Genomic DNA, 21278 nt, shown 5'->3' with positions numbered 1-21278 from the left:
GGTGGGGCGTCCGCGGGCGCGGCCCTGGGGCTCGGCCATGGCGCTGCCGGTGGTGCTGTTGCTGGTGCTGCCGCTGGTGCTGGCGGCCACGCCGTCGGGGCCGGCACCGGGGCTGGCACCGGGGCTGGGGCCGGCCGAGGTCCCGTTGCCGGCCCAGCCCCCGGACGCTCTCTTCGCCGCCGGTGCTGAGGCGTACTCCCGCGGGGACTGGCCCGCCGTGGTGCTGCAGATGGAGCGGGCGCTGCGGGCCCGGGCTGCCGTGCGCGCCCGGTTGGTGCGGTGCCGCCTGCTCTGCGCCAACGCCACGGCCGGTGTGGCGGAGGGGGCCGACCCGCAGCCCGAACCGGTGCTCCGCGACTTGCTCTTCTTCCGGGGGCTGCTGCGCCGTGCCGCCTGCCTGCGGGGCTGCGGGCCCGCCGAGCCCTCCCGCTACCGGCTGGGCGACGAGCTGGACCGCGAGTTCAGCAAGCGCAGCCCCTACAACTATCTCCAGGTCGCCTATTTCAAGGTACGGGACCGGCGGTGTTGGGCAGGGGGGTCCTCCGGGGGCAGCGGGACCGACCGGGAAAGGAGAGGGGTGTCCCGGTGCGGGGGTATCTATTACGCCTACTACGGGATGGGCGGGATGCCCGGAGGGATCACGGAGCCGGGGCGAGAGGCTGGGATGGGATGGACGGAACCGGGCTGGGGCGATCACCCGGGGGATGTCCCGGGAGCCGGCAGGGGTCCCGCTGTCCGCCCCGCCGGGGCGGGGGGTGTCAGACGGCGGCCCCGGGCCCTGCCCGCCCCTGTCCCGCCCCCCCCATAGTGCCACGTCGGAGCTCGCCGGGGCCGCCCCCCCCGCCCCCGTCACTGCCCTCGTCCCGCTGCGGGACCCCCGCGCCGCCCCATGCCCCGGCACCGGGGTCCCCTCCGCACTCCGCGGGGTGTCTCAACCCCGGCCCCATCCCGCGCAGATGAACCGGCCGGCGCAGGCGGCAGCAGCGGCTCACACCTTCTTCATGGCCAACCCCGGGCACCAGGAGATGAGGCAGAACCTGGAGTACTACCAGGCCATGGCGGGTGTCCAAGAGGATGACTTCACCGACCTGGAGGCTAAACCCCACTTGGTGAGACCCCCCCTCAAAACACCCATCCACTGCTGGGCTTGGGCAGGTCACACCATGCCCATCGGCTTGTCAAGCTCATGGTGCTGTGAGGTCTGTGCCATGGGGACGAGGCACTCCAGGAGCTCTGTCACAGTGACAGAGGGGGGTGTTGAGCCTCCCCTCATCCTTTCTTATCCCTCTTCAGAGCGAGTTTCGTCTCGGTGTCCGGTTTTACACAGAGGAGCAACCGGCCGCTGCCATCCTGCACCTGGAGAAGGCACTGGAGGAGTATTTTGTGGCAGACACCGAGTGCCGCGCACTCTGTGAAGGACCGTACGACTACGAGGGCTACAACTACCTGGAGTACAACGCGGACCTTTTCCAGGCCATCACAGGTAGGAGCTGAATGGGCTGTGTCCCATTCCGAGAGCTGGGGACAATCCTGGGGGCTGGTAGTCCCCAAAGAGGTCCCCAAGGACCTGGGGGGTGGTGGGTTCCCAGAGAGGGCAAACCCCATCCTAGGTTTCACTAGGAGGAGTGTGGCCAGTAAGTGGTAGGAGGTGTTTGCCCACACTCAGCACTGGGAGTGATGCCCAGGAATCCCCCAAAGTCCAGAGGGATATGGAAAAACAGAAGAAGGGCTAGCAAAGAGCCACCAGGATGCAAGGGTGGGAAGCTGAGGATGGTAAAGGTGGGCAACCACCACGCTTGAGAGTTCCCACCACTGCAAGCAGGAGGTGGGAGTGGAGACCCCTCGAGGTCCTGTCCACCAGCCCTTGGGCGACCACAAGTGGTGACACAGGGTTTTCTCCACCAGATCACTACATGCAGGTGCTGAGCTGCAAGCAGGGCTGCGTTACGGAGCTGGCCTCGCAGCCCGGCCGGGAGAAGCCTTTGGAGGATTTCCTGCCCTCACACTTCAACTACTTGCAGTTTGCCTACTACAACAGTAAGCAGCTCATTGCCCCATCCTCCCTTGGCCGTTGGTGCTGGACACTGCTTTGCTTGGGCTGTGCTTCATAGGTAGAACTCATAGATTCGTAGAATGGGTTGGGTTGGGAAGGGACCTTCAAGGATTATCTAGTCCAATCCAAGGTGCAGGGACACCTTCCACTAGAGCAGGTTGCTCCAAGCCCCTGTGTCCAACCTGGCCTTGAACACTGCCAGGGATGGGGCAGCCACAGCTTCTCTGGGCACCCTGTGCCAGCGCCTCAGCACCCTCACAGGGAAGAGTTTCTGCCTCAGAGCTCATCTCAATCTCCCCTCTGGCAGGTTCAAGCCATTCCCCTTGGCCTGTCCCTACAGGCCCTTGTCCAAAGCCCCTCTCCAGGTTTCCTGGAGCCCCTTTAGGCCCTGGAGCTGCTCTAAGGTGTCCCCTTCAGGAGCCTTCTCTTCTCCAGGCTGCCCCAGCCCAGCTCTCTCAGCCTGGCTCCAGAGCAGAGCTGCTCCAGCCCTCGCAGCAGCTCCGGGGCCTCCTCTGGCCTCGCTCCAGCAGCTCCACGTCCCTCTTGTGCTGTTGCCCCAGAGCTGGATCAGGACTGCAGGGGGGGTCTCCTCAGAGCACAGCAGAGGGGCAGGATCCCCTCCCTGAGCTGCTGCTCACTCTTCTTTTAATGCAGCCCAGAATACTCTTGGATTTCTGGACCATGAGTGCACATTGCCGGGTCAGGCCAATTTTTCGCCCCTCAGTATCTCCAAGCCGTTCTCCTCAGGGCTGCTCTAAACCCCTTCATTCCCCAGTCTTTACTGATACTGGTGGAGGACTTTCCGCTTGACCTGTTGAACTTCATGAGGTTCTCACAGGCACGCTCCTGCAGCCTGCAGTGTTCTGCAGGAGGTCTGGATCTGGCTGTGCCTGGCTGCAGTAACCCTCCACGTTGCTTTAGATGCTCAATTCCCTGGCAGCTTCACTTTCCAAGTGAAATAACAGCCTGGAGAAGCATGTTTTTTTCCTCCTGCCATCTATCCACCTCTTGCTCCAAACCACAGAGGCACCTCCCCTTCCAGAACAGTTACTTATAACCCAAATACACCCAATTTGATTTTTCTTTTCTATTACCTCCTTAGAAAAATCTAAACTGTTTCTGTGCAAATTTCTCCAAAAAGAGTGGAAAACCCACATGAAATCCAAGAAGATTGACAGGCTGGAATCCTGTTCATCAGAGTGGGTTGGGGTGCTTAAGTGGTTGAAAATTGCAGGTTAGCCTGGGAATGGTGCAGTTTTGCTGCCTGGAAATAGGCTTTGAGATGTTTTCCAAGTAAGAAACTTAGCCAAGCTGTGACCCTGGTTTCTGTTGAGGTGATTTTGGAGGCAGGAGAGCTCCTTGGAGTTGTAATGTTGCCTCTGTGGCAGCAGCTGTCTTTGCTATGGGGTACCCGTCCTACTTGGGAGACCCTTTGGACAACAAAAAGGACTTTATTGTTTCTTCTTAATATCCTTGTTTGCTCTGTCTCCCATGCTCTTGATGTGCCAGGTTGGACACAGGGGCTTGGAGCAACTTGGGCTAGTGGAAGGTGTCCCTGCCTGTGGCAGGGGGTTGGAACTATATGAGCTTTAAGGTCCCTTCCAATCCAAACCAGGCTGGGATTCTATGATTGACATCCCTGTTTCTCTTTGCAGATGGGAATTATGAAAAAGCCATTGAATGTGCCAAAACCTATTTGCTCTTCTTCCCAAACGATGAGGTGATGAACCAGAATTTGGCCTATTACACTGCGGTCCTGGGGGAGAACCTGGCAGGACCCATCCAACCCCGAGAGGTGAGCAAGCAGCTGTGATGAGCCATCGCAGGGATGTCTTCTCCCCTTCTTGGGGACCTTTGCAGTGGTTTTGGTGTCTGCTCTGGTCCACCTGGCAAGGTGGAGAGGGACAGAGGGACTCAAGACCCAACAAGCTGGAAAATAGCTGAGATACGAAGAACATCACTGCTGAAATATATTTGGCCAAGTGAAGACTTGGTGGCTTGCACAGTGGACCAGCTCTTGTGGGAGAGACCTTTCAGAAGATCAGAGCCCACCACTTCTACAACTCAAGTGAAATTGCTTAAAGAGGAGAGGATTTGGCTTCAAAATAGCTGGATCTGGATGCTCAGGTGCTGCCTGGAAGGTGGTAGGCAGGGATGGAGGTCTCTGCCCCACATCAACTGGAGCAGGAGAGGAAACTGCTTCTAAAGAGCTTCTTGCAAGAAGGACACGCATGTGCCTCTGTCTCCCCCATCCTCTCCCAGGGCTCATCCACATGGGACAGGGAAGCTCATGCAGGATGGGGAAGGCCACTTGCTTCCCATCTGCCAGAGGGACCGGGAAGCCAGGGTCTGGAGCAAGGACTGCAGGAATGATGTAAACCCTGCACCATCCTGCCCTTGCTCGGGGTCTTTCCGGAGCCCCCGTGCTGTGCCCTCACCCGTGCCTCTGCCCCTCCCACAGGAGATCCAGGCATACCGCCAGCGGAGCCTCATGGAGAAGGAGCTGCTCTTCTTCAGTTACGACGTCTTCGGCATCCCCTTCGTGGACCCGGTGAGTGGTGCTGGACCAAGCAGGATACAGTGGCAGATGGAAAGGGGATAAAGGCTCTGCATCCCAGCCAGATCCTCACCCAGCTCCTGATGGTGATGTTGTTCTGGCTGTAGGACACATGGACACCAGAAGACGTGATACCAAAAAGGCTGCGAGAGAAGCAAAAGTGAGTGCTCTCCCAAGCTGATGGCCAAGCCTACCCAAGGCAGGGACCAATGGGACATTCCCCTCTTCCCACATGGGGTTTGAGCCAAAGCCCATGGAGCTGCTGCTGGGGAGGGTTTTGGTGTTGGGCTGGAACAGGCTGCTGGAGGACAGAACTTTGCTACCCATCAGCCCTTGGGTTGATGGGCATGGATGGGTCATCCCAAGAAGCTTGGGGTGAGGGATGCCCTGAGACTTGGGCTTTGTCACCTGGAGACAACTTGTCCTGGTGCCCCCCCTTGTCCTGGTGCCCCCCAATGCGGGGACAGTGGGACGGGGGAGCTGATTGTTGCTGTGTGCGCAGGGTGGAACGGGAGACAGCAGCGCGCATCTCGGAGGAGATTGGCAACCTCATGAAGGAGATTGAGACACTGGTGGAGGAGAAGGCCAAGGAGTCTGCTGACATGAGCAAATTCATCCGGGAAGGTGCAGAGGGCGGGGAGGGGAGGTGGGATGGGGACCTCCATGTCAGCTCCCATCCCTCCACATGGGTGGTAGCAGGACCCAGCGCTGTACCCCAGGGTTGGTGGCACCCATCCCTGTGTCTGTTCCTGTTCCACAGGTGGCCCCTTGGTGTACGAAGGAGCCAGTGTCACCATGAACTCCAAGGCCCTGAACGGTTCCCAGCGTGTGGTGGTGGATGGAGTCCTTTCTGCTGAGGAATGCCGGGAGCTGCAGAGACTCACCAATGTGAGCATGGGGACGGGAGGAGCCGCAGGAGATGCTGCAGGTCCCATCCTGCAGCTCAAAAGCCAGACTGGTAACACCAATTGGGTTTTGCAGGCAGCAGCCTCAGCCGGGGATGGCTACCGTGGGAAGACATCTCCTCACACCCCCAGTGAGACCTTCTATGGTGTGACTGTACTCAAGGCCCTCAAGGTTCGGGTGGATGCAAGGAGGGAGGAGGAACGGGCTTTGGAGAGAAGGGAGAAGGGGTTTGGAGGGTTGTGCTTGCCCAACCCGCCTGGCCTCAGCCCATGTCCCCTCCGTCCCCACAGCTGGGCCAGGAGGGCAAAGTGCCCCTGCAGAGCGCCTACCTCTACTACAACGTGACGGAGAAGGTGCGGCACATGATGGAGTCCTACTTCCGCCTGGAGGTCCCGCTCCACTTCTCTTACTCCCACCTCGTGTGCCGCACGGCCATCGATGGTGAGCATTCCCTGAGGAGCACAACCCGAGGAGGAACAAGTCTCCTTTAGCCTCCTGTCTGGGTCCTCTCCACACCTGGGGTGGTCTGGTCTTGGACATTTCCTTGGAGACCTCCTTGCTGCTCCCTAAGCTGCTCCTTGTTCCAAAAGGAGGGTATGGGGAGCTTGTCCCTAAGCCTGGGTTGGGAAGATGAGGAGCTCTGTTGGTTGCCTCCAACAGGGCATGTGGCTTCATGCCATACAGGATTTCAGCATCTGGGATCAGGTGCTGGGAGAGGACCATGGAGATGTCACAGGACAAGTCAACAGAGGCTTGTGCCACCCAAATGGCCTCTCATGGTCCACTCTCCAGCAAATAGAAGAGCTCTGGGCTGCAGGTGACTTTCTTGTCACCTTCAAGCACGTGATGCTTGGGGACAGATCCTGGTCCTGCAGGGACAAAGGGTTCCTGATGTGCCAGGTCTTGTTCCACCCTAGAGAAGCAAGAAGGCCGGAGTGACAACAGTCATGAGGTGCACGTAGACAACTGCATCCTCAATGCAGAGGCCCTGGTGTGTGTGAAGGAACCTCCAGCCTACACCTTCCGGGATTACAGGTATTGGTGGTGTCTACCACCTGAGGGCACCATGGCTTGCTGGCACTGGGTTGGGAGGAGCAGGATGGGAGGACAACCCAACCTCTCCTGCTTCTGCCTCTTGCTGAGGTCTTGGGGGAGCTCCAGTCTCACCTGCTTGCTGGAGCTGTGGTGATGGTTGTCACCTCCTGCTTCCTTTAGTGCCATCCTCTACCTCAATGGGGACTTTGAAGGAGGAGCTTTCTACTTCACCGAGCTGGATGCCAAGACCGAGACCGTAAGTAGCCCAGCTCCTTGGGGATCCATGTGCAGCACCAAACCCAGCTCCTGCCTGCTGGCCCTGTCCCTTCAACCCACCATCCCCTCTGCCACCACAAGGGATGAACTTGGGTCGGGGGAACCAAATTCCCCCCTTGCCCACTGGGTGCATCCCAATGGGGTCTCCCATGGTGGCAGGCGGAGGTTCAGCCGCAGTGTGGTCGTGCCGTGGGTTTCTCCTCTGGCTCGGAGAACCCCCATGGGGTGAAAGCCGTGACCAAGGGCCAGCGCTGCGCCATCGCGCTCTGGTTTACCCTGGACCCCCGGCACAGCGAGCGGGTAAGCTCCCTCCCTCCCCGCTCCAGGTGGGTTTGGGGGGACAATGGCCATGCTTTGGCCATGCTTATCCCTGCGGGGCTGCCCCACAGGAGCGCGTGCAGGCAGATGACCTCGTGAAGATGCTTTTCAGCACAGAAGAAGAGGGGGATTTGCTGCCGGAGCCGGAGAAGGAATCACCGGCTGCTGTTGTGGTGGGGAAGGATGAGCTGTGACGTCCCACTGGGACAAAAATGTCCCATGGGGACCAGTGACACCAGCAACAGCTGCTCAGCTGTGGGGCTGCCAGACCCCAGAACCCTCTCTGCCCCCAACCCCTGTGGGATGGGGAGCTGAGGGATGCTCAACACCATCCCTGGGCATCCAGCATCCCCCTGCAGAGCTGAGCTTGGGGCAGCACGGACACTGTGGGGGTAACATGGGGATGAGGGAGGGATGCTCTTTATGGGATGGGAAGCCGGTGCTCAGTAGCAGACACGTGCCTTTCCGCTCGGCTCCGCCTGCAGCTATTTAAGTGCCTTCTACAGAAAGTGGGTGAATAAAGGTGGGTTTTCTAAGCTGGTGCTTGCTGCTGTGCTCCCACCCTGCACCCATGGCTGCTCTCTGGTATGGGGCTGCATCCATCCCTCCTTGCAAACACTTTCCTAAGGGTTTTGCAGCCCTGCAACCCTGGGAAGGTGTGTTTGGGGGGGGACAAAGGGGACGTTTTGGGGGCTGAGCATGTCCCATGGACACCAGGGAATTTTTGGCATCCCCTGGACCCTGCTCCTGCTGTGTGGGAAGGGACCCACGATTGCAGGGAGGAGGGAACCGTCCTTGAACAAGAAGGACATTGAGCACCGGGACACCCCGGAACAGGGCCTGGAATTGTTCTGCCCCAGCCATTACCATAACCATCCTGGGAATGTGAGCAAATGCATCCTGCCCCACGCCCCGCAGCCCGGCACCCCCATAATACTTGGAGAGGGTGCAGGGCAGGTCCTGGTGGGTGTCGAGGTGGGAGAGAGGGGTCTGAGGGTTTCTCTGGGATGGATGGATGGTCCCGGTGCTCATTGCCCACCATCCCGGTGCCCGACCCCAGCCAGGCGGGTGCGTGAGCTGACTGCTGATGAGGCTGCTGTGGTTAATGATTGCCAGGTCCTGGGGCTGCCACCGGCTTGGTGTCACCGGGGTGGTGACATGTGTGTGTCCCCCCACACACGCCCCATGTCCCCCTCATCAATGGCCGCTGTTGTTGGTGCCGCGGTGGCGTTCCCGGATTCCCCCTGTGGAGAGGCGAGGGTCAGGCCTGGCAATGGGGGGGACATGACCCCATTCCCTGCTCCCAAGCCAAATTCCTGGAGCCACCCACCCCCAGCGTTGGAAGGGGGGATCACGGCCCAGGGCAGGGTGCAGGGGGTCATGGGTGGGGTGGGGCCTCCCTGGGTGACCCCCATTCTCCCATCTCCGCTGCGGTTTGGGGGGTTCCCATCTCCCTCAAGACCTAAATCTCCGCCCTGAAACCCAAATACCCTCCATGCCCCAAGACTCTCCCCCAAAGACCCAATTTTTCCCCCAGGTCCCAAATCTCCATAACCTCAACCCAAATCTCCCTCTACAGTCTCACTTCTTCCCCCCAATTCTCCTCCCCAGGATCCATTTCTCTCCCAGATCTCATCTTCCTCCCCCATACCCAAATCACCTCAAGCTCCAAATCACCAACACCCTGTGTCACCAAATCTTCCCTCCCCAGGCCCTAAATCCTCCCCCCCAGGACCCCAGTCTTCCCTCCTGGTACTCAAATCCCCCCCAAGCCTCAAATATCCCCCCCTCCCATGTCCTCAAATGTCCCCCAGGACCCAAATCCCCCCTCCCAGAACTCAAATTTCCCCCCACCTGGCTCCAAATCCTCCCCCAGGACACAAATCCTATCCCTGGGACCCAAATCTCCCCCCACCAGGCCCCCGGTCTCCTCTCCTGGTACCCAAATCCTGCCCCTCCCCCCCCCAAATCCCCCTCAGGACACAAATTCCCTCCCCCCCCAGCCCCCATCACCTCCTCAAGCCCCAAATCTCCCCCCCAGGACCCAAACACCCCCCTCAAACCCCCAATCACCCCCTCCCTAAGCCCCAAATGTTCGCTTCAGGACCCAATTCCGCCCTCCAGCCCCCTCCATGTCCTCCCCCCAGCCTCCTCCTCCTCCCCTTTATCAGTCCCCCCCCGCCCGCCCCGTCCATCTCGACGGGGCGCGGCCGGTGTCCGGGGCGTGCCCGCGGCGCCGGTGCCGGAGCGCGGCGGGTCGGGCGGGACGCGGCGGCGATGGGCGGCGGGGCGCGGGAGCTGGCCGGGTACCTGCTGGCGCTGGGCGGGTGGGTGTCGGCGCTGGCGGCCGCGGTGCTGCCGCAGTGGAGGCAGAGCTCGTACGCCGGGGACGCCATCATCACGGCCGTGGGGCTACACGAGGGGCTGTGGATGAGCTGCGCCGCGCAGAGCACCGGGCAGGTCCAGTGCCGCCTGCACGACTCGCTGCTCTCCCTCGACGGTGCGTACGGGGGGTGGCCGGGGTCCCGCGGGGATGAGCTGCCCTTGAGCCCTTGCAGGGCTGAGCCCCTGTATGGGTTTGACACCCCCTCCCCATATAGGTCTGAACCCCTCTTTGGATTTGAACCCCCTGCTGTGAGTTCGACCATCCCCAATATAGTTAAACCCTATATGGGTTTAACTCCCCACCCCCAGTATGGGTTTGAGCTCCTCAATGAGTTTGACACACTCCCCCCCCATATAGGTCTAAACCCCTCTTTGGGTTTGAACACCCCCACGTGAGTTTAACTTCTCCCCCCCATGTTGGTTTGAGCCCCTGTATGGGTTTAAGTCCTCCCCCCTCAACATGGGTCTGAGCCCCTCTAGGAATGTGAACCCCTGCCCTTCCATGGGTTTGAGCCCCTCTTTGGGCTTAACACCCCTCCCCAGTTTGGGTCTGAACCGCTCTATGAGTTTGGCACACACACCCCCCCCTTATGGGCCTGAACCCCCCTTTGGGTTTGAACACACCTCTATAATGTTGACCACCCCCAGTATGGGTTTGAGCCTCTTTATGGGTTTGATCTCCCCACTAATCTGAGCCACAATGTGGGTCCAGGCTCCCCTCCACTACTCCATGGGTCTGAGCCCTCTTGTCCCCATGGGTTTGAGCCCCTTTGTGTATCTGAGATTCCCGCAGCCTCTGTGGGTTTGAGCTCCAGGGTGGGCATCACGTTTGGGGACCAACAGTGCCCCGTGGGGACACCACAACCCCCAGGGCTGTGCATCACCCCTGTGGCACTCGGGGGCTGTGGTGGTGCTGTGGGCAGGGTGGCTCTGGCGAGGATGAGTGTGGCAGGAGGAAGGTCGGGGACGGCACTGGGAGAGGTGCCCTGAGCTGAGGTGTCCCCACCAGCCCTGCGAGGAAGGGGTGACACGGGAGCCACGCAGCGAGGATGGGGTTAAGGACAGGTACATCCCCAGCGTGGGACGAGGTGACCTTGCTTTGGAGACCGGCTGTGGCCGAAAGCACACACCGGTGAGGGCTTTTCTTCCCGCCCCTTGCAGTTCACATCCAGACCTCCCGGGCTCTCATGGTGATTTCTCTCCTCTTGGGCTTCTTCGGCATCATTGTGAGCGTGGTGGGCATGAAATGCACAAAGGTTGGTGAAGAGGATCCCATAACCAAGAGCCGCATCGCTGTTGCTGGAGGTGTCCTCTTCATCCTCTCTGGTAAGGCAGCTCCAGCCTTGGCACCTCTCTGATGCAGAACACCTCAAATGCCTTTTAGAAGCTGTTTGATGAAGGAAGGGGAGAGGTTTGGTGATGGGCTGGTGTTGCTGATGTTCAGTGATGAAGTTGTCCCTGATCACTGCAGGAGGCTTGGACTAGGAGACTTTTAAAAGGTCCCTTCTGACCCAAACCATTCCATGATCCTATGTCCAGGTCTGTGCACGTTGGCTGCCGTGTCCTTGTACGCAACACGGGTGACCTATGAGTTCTTCAGAGAGAGCAGCGTCCCCATCAACGCCAGGTGAGAGCCCAGCTCAAGGATGCTCCTTATCTGAATCCCATCTTGTCCCTGCACTTCCCATGGGATTTTCCTGTGCCATCTGGTCATAGGCAGATGTGCCACATGGGGTGGGACTTATGCCACCCCACAGCTGCCGTGGTGCAGGAGATGTCCCCAGTGCTAAAGCTTTGGTTGGTACCACCACCGAGTTTGTGCTGGGACAGAGGGAGAGTACTTACATGGAGTTTCAGCCCAAGGGAAGACTAAAGCATGGGGAAACCTAGTAGCTGGATCCATCCAAGGTGAAAGGATGGGGATGGCCAGAGGGAAGATGACCCAACATCTGCCTTGACATCACCCATAGCCTCGTCAGGGCTTTGAGCATCCTTGTGCCCATCAGCTGCAGCTCTGCCACACTCTCCCCTCTCTCTCGCCGCAGGTATGAGTTCGGCTCAGCTCTGTTCATCGGCTGGGGGGCCACTGGCCTCACCATGCTGGGGGGCTCCCTCCTGTGCTGCTCCTGCCCCCCCAAGGAGCGGCGAGGACAGCACTGCTACCGGCAATCACAGCCTTCCACAGCCCGGGAGTACGTCTGACCCCTCACCCTCCCTTCCAAAGCCAAGTGAGACCCTGGTGCTCCCGCCCTGCCTGGTCCCTGGATGCTCCAGGAGACCGTTCTCCTCATCATCTTCCAGGTTTCAGCACGTTTCATAGAATCCCAGCCTGGTTTGGGTTGAAGGGACCTTAAAGCTCATATAGTTCCAACCCCCTGCCATGGGCAGGGACACCTTCCACTAGAGCAGGTTGCTCCAAGCCCCTGTGTCCAACCTGGCCTTGAACACTGCCAGGGATGGGGTGGCCATCCCTGGCAGCCACTTCTCTCCAATCATTTGCAGCACCATCCCCTAAAACAGGGCACAGGCTCCCCCCGAGGGCTGTCACCCCCAGCACCCCGGGGGGGCCGGGCTGTGAGTGACTGGACCATGTCCGTCTGTCGCATGGATGCAGCAGCGATGTGGCAATGCCAGTGCTGTGGGGGTGATGCCATGACCCCCCCATGCTTCCCCTGCATCCCATTTTTGGGAGCAAGCAGGGAGTGAAGCTGGAGCTTGGTTTTCCCAGGATGAAGCTGCTGTCCACGTCCACCAGATCAGCCCAATCTGGGGCTTGAGCATCCCATGCCCCAACAGAGGGATGCTTTTGAGGTGCAAAGGGTTGCCCTGCCTCATTGCTACCCAAAACCAGCATTTCTTGTAATTATTATTAATTCTTGACTGGAGCCCGGTTGCTGGTGCTCCAGCTGAGCTCTGCCAGCTAAAACCTGTCCTGGGCTTATTGCTCACCAGGCACAAGTATGTGGCCTTGTTAAGTAGAAGAAGAAATGGCGTTGGGCAAATTAAAGCAGGCAAAAAGGGTGCTTTGAACACAAAGCAGTGGTTTGTTTCTCGTTCCGGTGCCCAGCGCGGCTGTTTCGGGTGGCAGATGGACAGAGCCTGGATTTTGATGCCTCCCCGCTGTGTCCAAATCCCTCTTCCCCGGCAGGATCCCCTGGAGCGGGCGGTGAAGTCTCCAAATGCCGACGTGCCAATTGCCTCCTTGTACCTCGTCTGACCGCTACTAACTGCTCTGCAAGCGCCGCGGCTCCAATTCCATCCGTAAATCCCCCTACATTCCCCTGTGCCTCCATCCCTCTGTGTATTGCATGCGGTGTGCCAGCTAACCTGCAGGGAAAACAGTGGAAGGGATCCAAAGAGCCTGATTATATATTTTTTAATTATTACTTTATTTTTTAATCCCAATTAGCTGAAGTAGCTGATTTGTTGGGTTTTATTTGACTCTATTTGATTTTGGTTTGCTCTATTTTATTCCATTTTATTCTAATTTTTTGTTTGTATTGCTGTATTCTATTCTCTTTTGGGGGTGGTTTTTGTTCTATTTTATTCCATTTTACTTTATTTTATTCCATTTTACTGTGTTTTATTTTATTTCCCTCTATTTTATGCCCATGCACTTCTTGGGGTCCAGGTCCATGCTTGAGGGGAAGTGATGCTATTTTCACCCGTGGGTGGGTTGATTTCTCTCTCTCACTTGGGACTAACCACCCTCTTTCTCTTTTAAATCGCAGACCCCCTGTAAAAATGCCTTCTTCACCCATCAGGGGAGAGCAGTGCTTATAGTCTGTCTTCACCCATCAGGTGCTTGGTTGGCTGAACCCAACTTATGGGGTTCCCCTCCAAAAATACACCCCCAAAGCTACTGCAGTGAGGATTGAAAACAAAACCTCGTGCTTTGAAACCCCCAAAAATCTATCAAAAAGGCGTTTTTATATCAAGAGCACAGCGTGATTTAGAAGAATGGTTTTATTCTTTTAATCCAAAATCCCGTTAACTTTTCTATGGGATGCATGGCCGTGGGAATGGGACTGGTCGGGGTTTTTAAATGCATTTTTTTGCTGATTGTTTGTACTAAAACTGGTGACTCTGGTATTAAAATATTTCCAATCATGGGCATCGTTCTCAAACCGTCTCTTTGTTCTTTCCCTTTCCAAATCTGGGCCAGTCTCTCACAAGTGACTTCGCTGGGTGGAAGCAACTTCTGCAGCATGGACCAGGCAGGGCTGAACGTTGGTTTCCCTCCGGGCAGGTGCTGGTTAAATACTTTTGAGTCTTTTGCTCTTGAAGGAGGGGATCTGGCCTTAAAAATTGCTGAATTTAAGGCTAAGCCCATGGGAATCTCAGCACCTTGCACTTGGTCTCTCTGCGTGGCTCTTCCCAAGGCTGAAATCCACCAGCATCCTCCTCTTATAGACCCTCAGAGCTGGGTTCTCCCTTATTTTCTCCCATTTTCCATAGATTCAGAGCTGGCTTGTGCCTAATTGGGCATTTTGCTAATTTGAGCTGACTTTTTCTTTCCCGATGGAGGGGCAAGACCCTGCTACATGATGCTGTGCCTGGTTTTCATTGGGGGACAACACTTCCCAATCAGGTTTCTGCACAGCTTCTGTCTTGTCTCAGCATCCTCATCCTGCCTGCAGCACCTGGTCCACAGATACATCCCATCCCACCTCAAAAAGCAGGAATTTGGGGTGGTTGGTGCCTCCCGTGACATCCTCATGGGTCACCCAAGGGCTCGCTGGGTATGGACGCTCAGGCTGGAAGCACATAAAAGCAGGGAGGGAGGGGGAATAGCTGAGCTGTGATAATGTGTTCGGGGGTATAAAGGCCCCCACTGTCCTCGAGACAATCCCTCGTGTGTTTGCACAGGGCAAAGCGGGATAAACTATGGGAACAGGCCGCTGGGCTCGCTGCGGTACGTGGGCTCTGCCTCCCTCCGCATCGCATCAGACGACGAGAGTTTTCCACCCCCCAGTACACTTCTGTTTAACAAAACCAGTGCGATGAACAATATTTAGGTGTCTGCTCATCCCTCTTGCTTGCATCCAAACCGCTGTGAACACTCGTTCTTAAACAGGCAGAAATGAGGGAAAACACCCCCTCCCAAAGACAAAATCGTAGCAAATGTCACCACAACCACCACCACAACCACAACTGAAATTCTACGTAAATAATAGTGTAGGGAAAAAGGAAAACCACCTGTTTTCTTAACAAATAAATACATATATTAAAATCATGTATAAATCCATTTCAGTTCCTGTTGTATTGAGCATGATGATGTCTCTACGGCTGCACTGCCCTTGGTGGGCGCCCTGCATCCAGCCCACACGCAGAGGGGCCTTTCTCATGCCTTGGAGCCACAATTGGTTTAATTCGATGGTGGTTTTATTAAGTTTTATTTCTTTTTATTCATTTTTATTCCCTGACCTGCCCCAATGGCATCTGCAGAGTCCTTTCCACCTCCATGAGATGGTCCCATCAAGGAAAACATCTTTATTCCTTAATTTTTTGTGCTAAAACACACAGATTCAGGTCTTCCGTCACCACCAATATTTTAACACATGGGTTTAAAAACCTGTGGGACACAAGATCTGATTTTCACCTTCATTAACCAGGAAAATGATCTTAATTATTCAAATGCTGGTAGAGCTGCCCATCTCCCTGCATCGTTTCAACCTCCCCAAACCAAAATGTTTCAACTGAGAATGGACAGGTCAGATTAGTTTGAGATGTAATAAACTGACTGTTGAGATGAGCAGACAGTAAGAACAAACCTATTCCATAGGTGTCAATTCCATAGGGACACACAGCTGCAGTTTCCTGTTGCTCGGGGTAACGTCACGGATGTCCAAGTACGGTAAGTTCTTGAGATGTAAATGTTGGCAAATGAAGGTGCACAAACCTTCCTGGATGTTCTCAGCACTAATTCATTGCTACGTGCTGAAGTGTTGGACCTGACGTGTGCCAAAATCCCCGGAAAACAGGATAACCCAGAATCGCACACATCAAGCACTTGGGAGGCTCCACAGGGTTGGAGCTCAAGGGTTTGCCAAGACCCCAGTGCGCTGCCAAAGCCCCACAGTCCAGTGCTGCAGAGGATTAGCCAGAGGGAAAACAGCCCAAACCTGAAAACCCAAGTGCATCTTTTCAATATAACCCACGAAATGGGAACATGGGTATGTGTGTTTTCCATGGCTCCAGGAGATGAGGGTGTAGCGATGCCTGAGAGCCACAAGGCATGGCTGAGCCCAGGGATGCTCAGAGGGTGCAACAAAGTGAGAGGAAAAGAGACTTCTTTTCCACATAGTGTGGGATCAGGGAACAAAGCTGAAGCTTTTGGGGCAGCTCCAAGAGCCAGGCTGCTGGGATGCAGCTTTCCAAGGTCACAAACACCTCCTCGGGAGCTGACCAGACAGGAACCAGAACCACTGCAGTGGTTTTCCACATAACGGGGTGGGGGGAAAGGGTCTAAATTACTGTCTACTTTCCTGGTCACAGAGTTTTACTCATCCTCCTTGATTCTGGGTTCTGTCTCCAGCCACCTCTGACTCTCCTGCACAGTCCTGGGGTCCCAACACATCTTGGGCCACTCACCCCCAGGCAGTAATTAAAAGGTCTCATTAAAGAACTGGGGATATTCGCCCAGGACACAGAGTCCTCCATGCTCCCAGCAGGTTCCCACAGTTTTCCCCACGTGGTGTTTTTGGGGAGGTTCCATTTCCAACCTATCACTGTTGTATCCGCAGGGATGCCACGGAGCTCACAGCCTTGGAAACACCTTAAATAGCCCAGCGCCAGCTCAGGCAGGGGTTGCATTGCCCCGCTCCATCAGGTGGGTCAGGATCGAATCCCATCAGCACTGGAAAGCCTTCAAGACACAACCCCACATCCCCAGCCCCAGTCATCAGCAACGAGGAGCTCTTGCCATCGATCCCACCGCAGCAAGGATGAGCCTGTGGTGAAGGTAATGCTCCCCCTGAGCCCCTTTTTAGTGCGAACTCTCTTTAATGCTCTTTCTGTCTCTCCTTCCTTCTCTCTCTTTTTCTCTCTTTCCTTCTTTCCTTCCCCTTTCCTTTCCTTTCCTTTTTCCTTTTTCCTTTCCTTTTTCCTTTTTCCTTTCCTTTTTCCTTTTTCCTTTCCTTTTTCCTTTTTCCTTTCCTTTTTCCCTTCCTTTCCTTTCCTTTCCTTTCCTTTCCTTTCCTTTCCTTTCCTTTCCTTTCCTTTCCTTTCCTTTCCTTTCCTTTTCTTCCCTTCCCTTCCCTTCCCTTCTCTCCCTTTCCCTTCCCTTCTCTTTCCCTTTCCCTTTCCCTTTCTCCTTCCCTTCCCCTTTCCCTTCCCTTCCCTTTCCCCTTCCCTTCCTTTCCCTTTTTCCTCTTTCCTCACCCTATGACAATGAACCCATCACCTCAGGGACCATCCAGGCTCATTCACTAACCCACTCATGGGACCCCTCCGCCCCAAGGGTGCAACTTCAGGAGCTACAATACTTAACATCTTGGGCTGCAAAACACAGCAAAGTGGGGTTCATGTCCAGGCTTGGAGACACGATGTCCTCTGCTCCATACCTTGGGCATAGCTCCCCTCTCTGCAAAGTCCCTCCATCTCTGGCGAGGATGGAAAACAGACAGTCCCATCCCTTCTGGTCTTTGGGAAGCCTTGGCAGCATTAAAGGCATGCACATCAAGCCCAAGCAGCCCTCATCCTCCTCTGTCATGGGAGATGCTTCCTTTGGGGTTACCACTTGAGATTAGGACACCTCCATGGGGCACTTGTGCTCCGACCTGGATGTTTCAACACTTCACTGCCTTTCTTGGAGAGAAAAAAAGGCAAGAAAGAAAAGGCAGGAGATCTGCCCACCAAATGACATGGCTGCAGGGATGAAGGCATCAAGGAAACCTCAGGATATCAGGAGACACGTGCTCAGACCACAGGTTTTGACAACAGTAGTTGCTGGACAACGGCTTCCAGCAGCATTTGATTCCCAAAGGGCAAGTACTAATGGTTGGCAACTTCAGATGATCTTTTGTGAAGAGAGGATATCTAGAGAGCAACCCAGTGTGGATATGTCTCCAGTGCAAAGTTAATGTATCCGTGAAGGCCTTGTCCTCATGTAAACATGGTGGCCCAACCTCATCTAAGGGTATTAGAGCATTTTGGCAGCACTGAGGACCAGTGATGGGGCCCAGATGACTCCTAAGGATCCAGAGGACACCCTGGCCTAGGTCGCACTTTGCTCTTGCTGGACCAGGTACCTGGAAGGTGGCCAGAGCAGCAGTGGTGGATGTCCATGTGCTCTTGCAGGTAACCCCATGAGCGCAGCCCTGCAGATGATGGCATTCGGTCTTGCTCTTCTCTCAACCCTCTTCCTGCTCCTGGCCACATGCACTGACTGCTGGATGGTGAACGCTGATGACAGCTTGGAGGTGAGCACAGCAACCATGTTCAAGGTTAGCAGAGCAACCACACTAAGGGTAGCAGCTGGGAGCAAGGTGGGTGCCTTGACACCCCATGGGGTTTGCCCCATGTCTCCACAGGCTTGGAAAGCAGGCACAGGGTGGGACAAATCCACTGCTTTCGATTAGAGGGTTAGAAAGACAGAGAAGTGCTGGAGCAGGAGGAGACAGAGAGCAGGGTATGAGTAGAGAGTCACCGGGATATGTCCAGTTGTGGTGGGAGCCTGAAGATCTGCCTTGCTGGGCTGGGGTACCCCAGGGACCTGCGGTGCTTTGTGGTGCTTTGTGGTGCTTTGTGGTGCTTTCTGCTTGAGTGACTTTCTCCTGCTTCCAGGTGAGTCACAAATGCCGGGGGCTCTGGAGGGAGTGTGTCACCAACATGCAGGACGGGGTCAGGACCTGTGACCAGTATGACTCCATTCTGGCTGACCATCCAGGTAAGCGGCATGGCCTGGAGGCATTTCTTTAAGTTCACAGCTAAGAGTTTTCCCTCTTTCCTTTTCAAACGATCCTCATTGCAAAGGGCTGACCTTCACCAGTTGGTGATGCAGGACCAGGGCATCTCTGGCCCCCTGCTCCATCAGCATGGCTTTGCAGGGAGAAGTCCCATTGCACACAGCTATGGTGTGGCCCATGCCACCTCTCCTACTTTTCATTGCTGTGTTGACATTTGCTCTTTAAAACACCAACTTGGAGTTAAAACCAGACAGTCTGGACAGCAGCATCTCCTGTCCATGCCTGTGCAAGAAGGTCTCGAGTATGTGGCCATGTCCCGGGTGGGGATTAGTGCACCTTAAGTTGTTTGGAGTCTTGAGCTGGTCTAATAACGGGCTTCCTAAGTCCTGTTGCAGGGTTGCTGATGAGCCTGGTGAGCTCCTTGCCTGTGGCAATGGCAGGCATGGGGTTGGTGAGTCCCACTGTAGATATCTCGTATGGACATGGCCACTGCAGAGCCGGGTGACTCTAGCAGGGACACAGGCAGCAATCTGGAGCGGGGACACCAGCTCCTCTGACCATTCCTCAGTCTCCTTTCCGTGTTTTTTCCCTTCCTTGCCCAGTGAAGATCGTGGTGACACGGACCCTGCTGATCACAGCGGACCTCCTGGCTGGCCTGGCTTTGGCCATGCTGCTCCTTGGGCTCGACTGCATCAAGTTCCTCAAGGAAGATCCTCGTGTCAAACTGAAGATGTGCTACGGGGCCGGCGTCATCCTTGGTGTTGGGAGTGCGTGGCTGGAGTGCTCAGGGGCAGATGGACCTCGTGTCCCACAGGGGCACCCCCTCAGAGGGGTCTTGGGGAGCATGAAGGGGTTTGTGTGGTTCTTAACCAGCCCCATTCCTCCTAGGCATCCTGGGTCTCGTGGGTTCCGTGTGGTACGCGGTGGATGTCTATGTGGAGAGGGCCATGCTGGTGTCATACAACATATTCCTGGGAGTCCACTATGACTTCGGGTGGTCGTGCTGGCTGGGGATGGCCGGCTCGACCGGCTGCCTTGTGGCATCTGTGCTTCTGACCTGCTGCCTCCGCGCCTACACAGGTCAGTCTGCCCCATCCCACCTCCAGTAGCCTTCTGTCCTGCAGGGATGCACATGGGGTGAAGGACCAGCTCAAGGGGTGCAGGAACTTCTCCCAGGGTCCAGCCAAATCAAGGGGAATCCCTTTGATCCAGCTTGTGTGCCCTGGCTGGGTTATGCCAGGCAGGACTGCGCTGAGTGAGGGCCCCATGAGCCCCCTAAGGGCACAGAGGAGGTGCAGAAATGCTCCTTCCACATCTGTGGGACCTCGAGGTCCTGGTGAAGGTGTGTTGGTGTCTACCCAAAGCGGTGTCTGTGCTGGAGCTGTATCACTGTGCCCAGCCAAAACCTGCACTGGTGGCCACATGGATGTGCCAGTGGAAACCTGGCACCACCATCACGGACATGGGGCAGGCGATGCCTCACTAGATGTTATCTCCAGTCCTCACGCCTGGTCCCACTGGGTGAAGGTTCTCTTGCCATGTCCCCACACTGCAGCACACCCGGACCCCTGCTACTGCTGACCATGCCACAACCCCACCTCTCTCCCAGCAGATCCCAGCAGCCACCAGCAACCCCAGAGGCCTCCCCAGCCCCGGGTCCGAACAGCCACCAGCAAGATGTACGCCATGGACTCCCACGTGTGATGGGCAGCAGCACCTCCCGCATCCGGCCCCGCTGTGGGACACTCTCCCTCTCCAGCCTGACCACATTAAAGCATCATCTTCTATAGTGGGGCACGTCTGCAACTGGGCTAAGGCTGCGACTGCAGGATCTGTGCGAGCTGTAGCATCAGCGGCTGAAGTCACCCACAGAGGAGGTTGTTTTTCATAGAATCCCAGACTGGTTTGGGTTGAAGGGACATTAAAGTTCACCCAGTTCCAACCCCCTGCCACGGGCAGGGACACCTTCCACTAGAGCAGGTTGCTCCAAGCCCCTGTGTCCAACCTGGCCTTGAACACTGCCAGGGATGGGGCAGCCACAGCTTCTCTGGGCACCCTGTGCCAGCGCCTCAGCACCCTCACAGGGAAGAGCTTCTGCCTCAGAGCTCATCTCAATCTCCCCTCTGGCAGGTTAAAGCCATTCCCCTTGGCCTGTCCCTACAGGCCCTTGTCCAAAGCCCCTCTCCAGGTTTCCTGGAGCCCCTTTAGGCCCTGGAGCTGCTCTAAGGTGTCCCCTTCAGGAGCCTTCTCTTCTCCAGGCTGCCCCAGCCCAGCTCTCTCAGCCTGGCTCCAGAGCAGAGCTGCTCCAGCCCTCGCAGCAGCTCCAGGGCCTCCTCTGGCCTCGCTCCAGCAGCTCCACGTCCCTCTGGTGCTGTTGCCCCAGAGCTGGATCAGGACTGCAGGGGGGGTCTCCCCAGAGCGCAGCAGAGGGGCAGGATCCCCTCCCTGAGCTGCTGCTCACGCTCTGGGGGTGCAGCCCAGCACACGGGGGGGTTCTGGGCTCAAGCACACACTGAAGCCGGGTCATGGGGAGCTTCTTATTGACCAACAGCCCCAAGTCCTTCTCAGGGCTGCTGTTATTTCCCCACTTCCAGTCAAGTTTCATGAAAATAAACCCCAGGAAAGTGTTGCTTTAAGGAAAGATGCCCTCAGGTCCCCTGGGGAAGCTGTTGGGACACAGAGGGCAAAGGAGCTCCTGACGTCCCTCCAAAGCTCAGCCCATGCTTTGGAGGAATTTAATGGAAAGCCAGTTCTGCACAGAGCAACACTGACTCCACGTGGCTGGTGGCCCTGGTCACACAGGCACCAGCCCTGCTGAAAACACTCCCCTGCTCAGAGG

General features: G+C 56.5%; 3 protein-coding genes across 11 annotated transcripts; all 3 read left to right on the top strand.

Annotated features, from left to right (window-relative positions):
- The first annotated feature begins 22 nt into the window (after positions 1–22).
- Positions 23–7681, top strand: P3H1 (prolyl 3-hydroxylase 1). 2 transcript variants are annotated; one of them, XM_030508093.1, is made up of 15 exons: positions 23–508; positions 957–1109; positions 1294–1483; positions 1906–2037; positions 3709–3848; positions 4515–4604; positions 4718–4770; positions 5113–5234; positions 5371–5498; positions 5592–5687; positions 5807–5957; positions 6434–6551; positions 6732–6807; positions 6987–7127; positions 7217–7681. In XM_030508093.1, the coding sequence occupies exons 1-15, from the start codon at positions 38–40 to the stop codon at positions 7337–7339; spliced, it is 2184 nt and encodes a 727-aa protein (XP_030363953.1). In that variant the 5' UTR covers positions 23–37; the 3' UTR covers positions 7340–7681. The 2 variants fall into 2 exon arrangements, with proteins under 2 accessions (XP_030363953.1, XP_030363952.1); XM_030508092.1 differs by lacking the exon at positions 957–1109 and having other exon boundaries at positions 30–508.
- A 1639-nt stretch (positions 7682–9320) lies between these two features.
- CLDN19 (claudin 19) lies at positions 9321–13646 on the top strand. 8 transcript variants are annotated; one of them, XR_003994617.1, is made up of 6 exons: positions 9321–9645; positions 10692–10856; positions 11070–11157; positions 11576–11758; positions 12679–12791; positions 13262–13646. XR_003994617.1 is itself a non-coding variant. In XM_030508124.1 (5 exons), the coding sequence occupies exons 1-5, from the start codon at positions 9423–9425 to the stop codon at positions 12698–12700; spliced, it is 645 nt and encodes a 214-aa protein (XP_030363984.1). In that variant the 3' UTR covers positions 12701–13646. The 8 variants fall into 8 exon arrangements, 3 of the variants coding, with proteins under 3 accessions (XP_030363984.1, XP_030363983.1, XP_030363985.1); XR_004390001.1 differs by having other exon boundaries at positions 9423–9645; positions 11576–11722; XR_003994616.1 differs by having other exon boundaries at positions 9423–9645; positions 11576–11722; positions 12598–12791.
- Positions 13647–16447: 2801 nt separating this feature from the next.
- On the top strand, positions 16448–20246 carry LOC115617521 (claudin-16-like). Its single transcript, XM_030508136.1, has 6 exons — positions 16448–16494; positions 17832–17953; positions 18318–18420; positions 19042–19206; positions 19328–19519; positions 20052–20246. The coding sequence occupies exons 2-6, from the start codon at positions 17840–17842 to the stop codon at positions 20141–20143; spliced, it is 666 nt and encodes a 221-aa protein (XP_030363996.1). The 5' UTR covers positions 16448–16494; positions 17832–17839; the 3' UTR covers positions 20144–20246.
- The last annotated feature ends 1032 nt before the right edge of the window (positions 20247–21278 follow it).

The sequence above is a fragment of the Strigops habroptila genome, chromosome 16 (genome assembly GCF_004027225.2).
Source record: "Strigops habroptila isolate Jane chromosome 16, bStrHab1.2.pri, whole genome shotgun sequence".
NCBI lineage: Eukaryota > Metazoa > Chordata > Aves > Psittaciformes > Psittacidae > Strigops > Strigops habroptila.
The sequence above is the reverse complement of the archived record's forward strand: the minus strand, read 5'-3'. Positions and strand labels throughout refer to the sequence as shown.

Coding starts and splice junctions, on each gene's coding strand:
- P3H1 (XM_030508093.1), top strand. CDS start 38: ATGGCGCTGCCGGTGGTGCTGTTGCTGGTGCTGCCGCTGGTGCTGGCG. Junction 4,771..5,112: donor AGGCTGCGAGAGAAGCAAAA/GTGAGTGCTCTC, acceptor CTGTGTGCGCAG/GGTGGAACGGGAGACAGCAG. Junction 5,235..5,370: donor GAGCAAATTCATCCGGGAAG/GTGCAGAGGGCG, acceptor CCTGTTCCACAG/GTGGCCCCTTGGTGTACGAA.
- CLDN19 (XM_030508123.1), top strand. CDS start 9,423: ATGGGCGGCGGGGCGCGGGAGCTGGCCGGGTACCTGCTGGCGCTGGGC. Junction 10,857..11,069: donor TGTCCTCTTCATCCTCTCTG/GTAAGGCAGCTC, acceptor TCCTATGTCCAG/GTCTGTGCACGTTGGCTGCC. Junction 11,158..11,575: donor AGCGTCCCCATCAACGCCAG/GTGAGAGCCCAG, acceptor CTCTCGCCGCAG/GTATGAGTTCGGCTCAGCTC.
- LOC115617521 (XM_030508136.1), top strand. CDS start 17,840: ATGAGCGCAGCCCTGCAGATGATGGCATTCGGTCTTGCTCTTCTCTCA. Junction 19,207..19,327: donor CGTCATCCTTGGTGTTGGGA/GTGCGTGGCTGG, acceptor CATTCCTCCTAG/GCATCCTGGGTCTCGTGGGT. Junction 19,520..20,051: donor CTGCCTCCGCGCCTACACAG/GTCAGTCTGCCC, acceptor CTCTCCCAGCAG/ATCCCAGCAGCCACCAGCAA.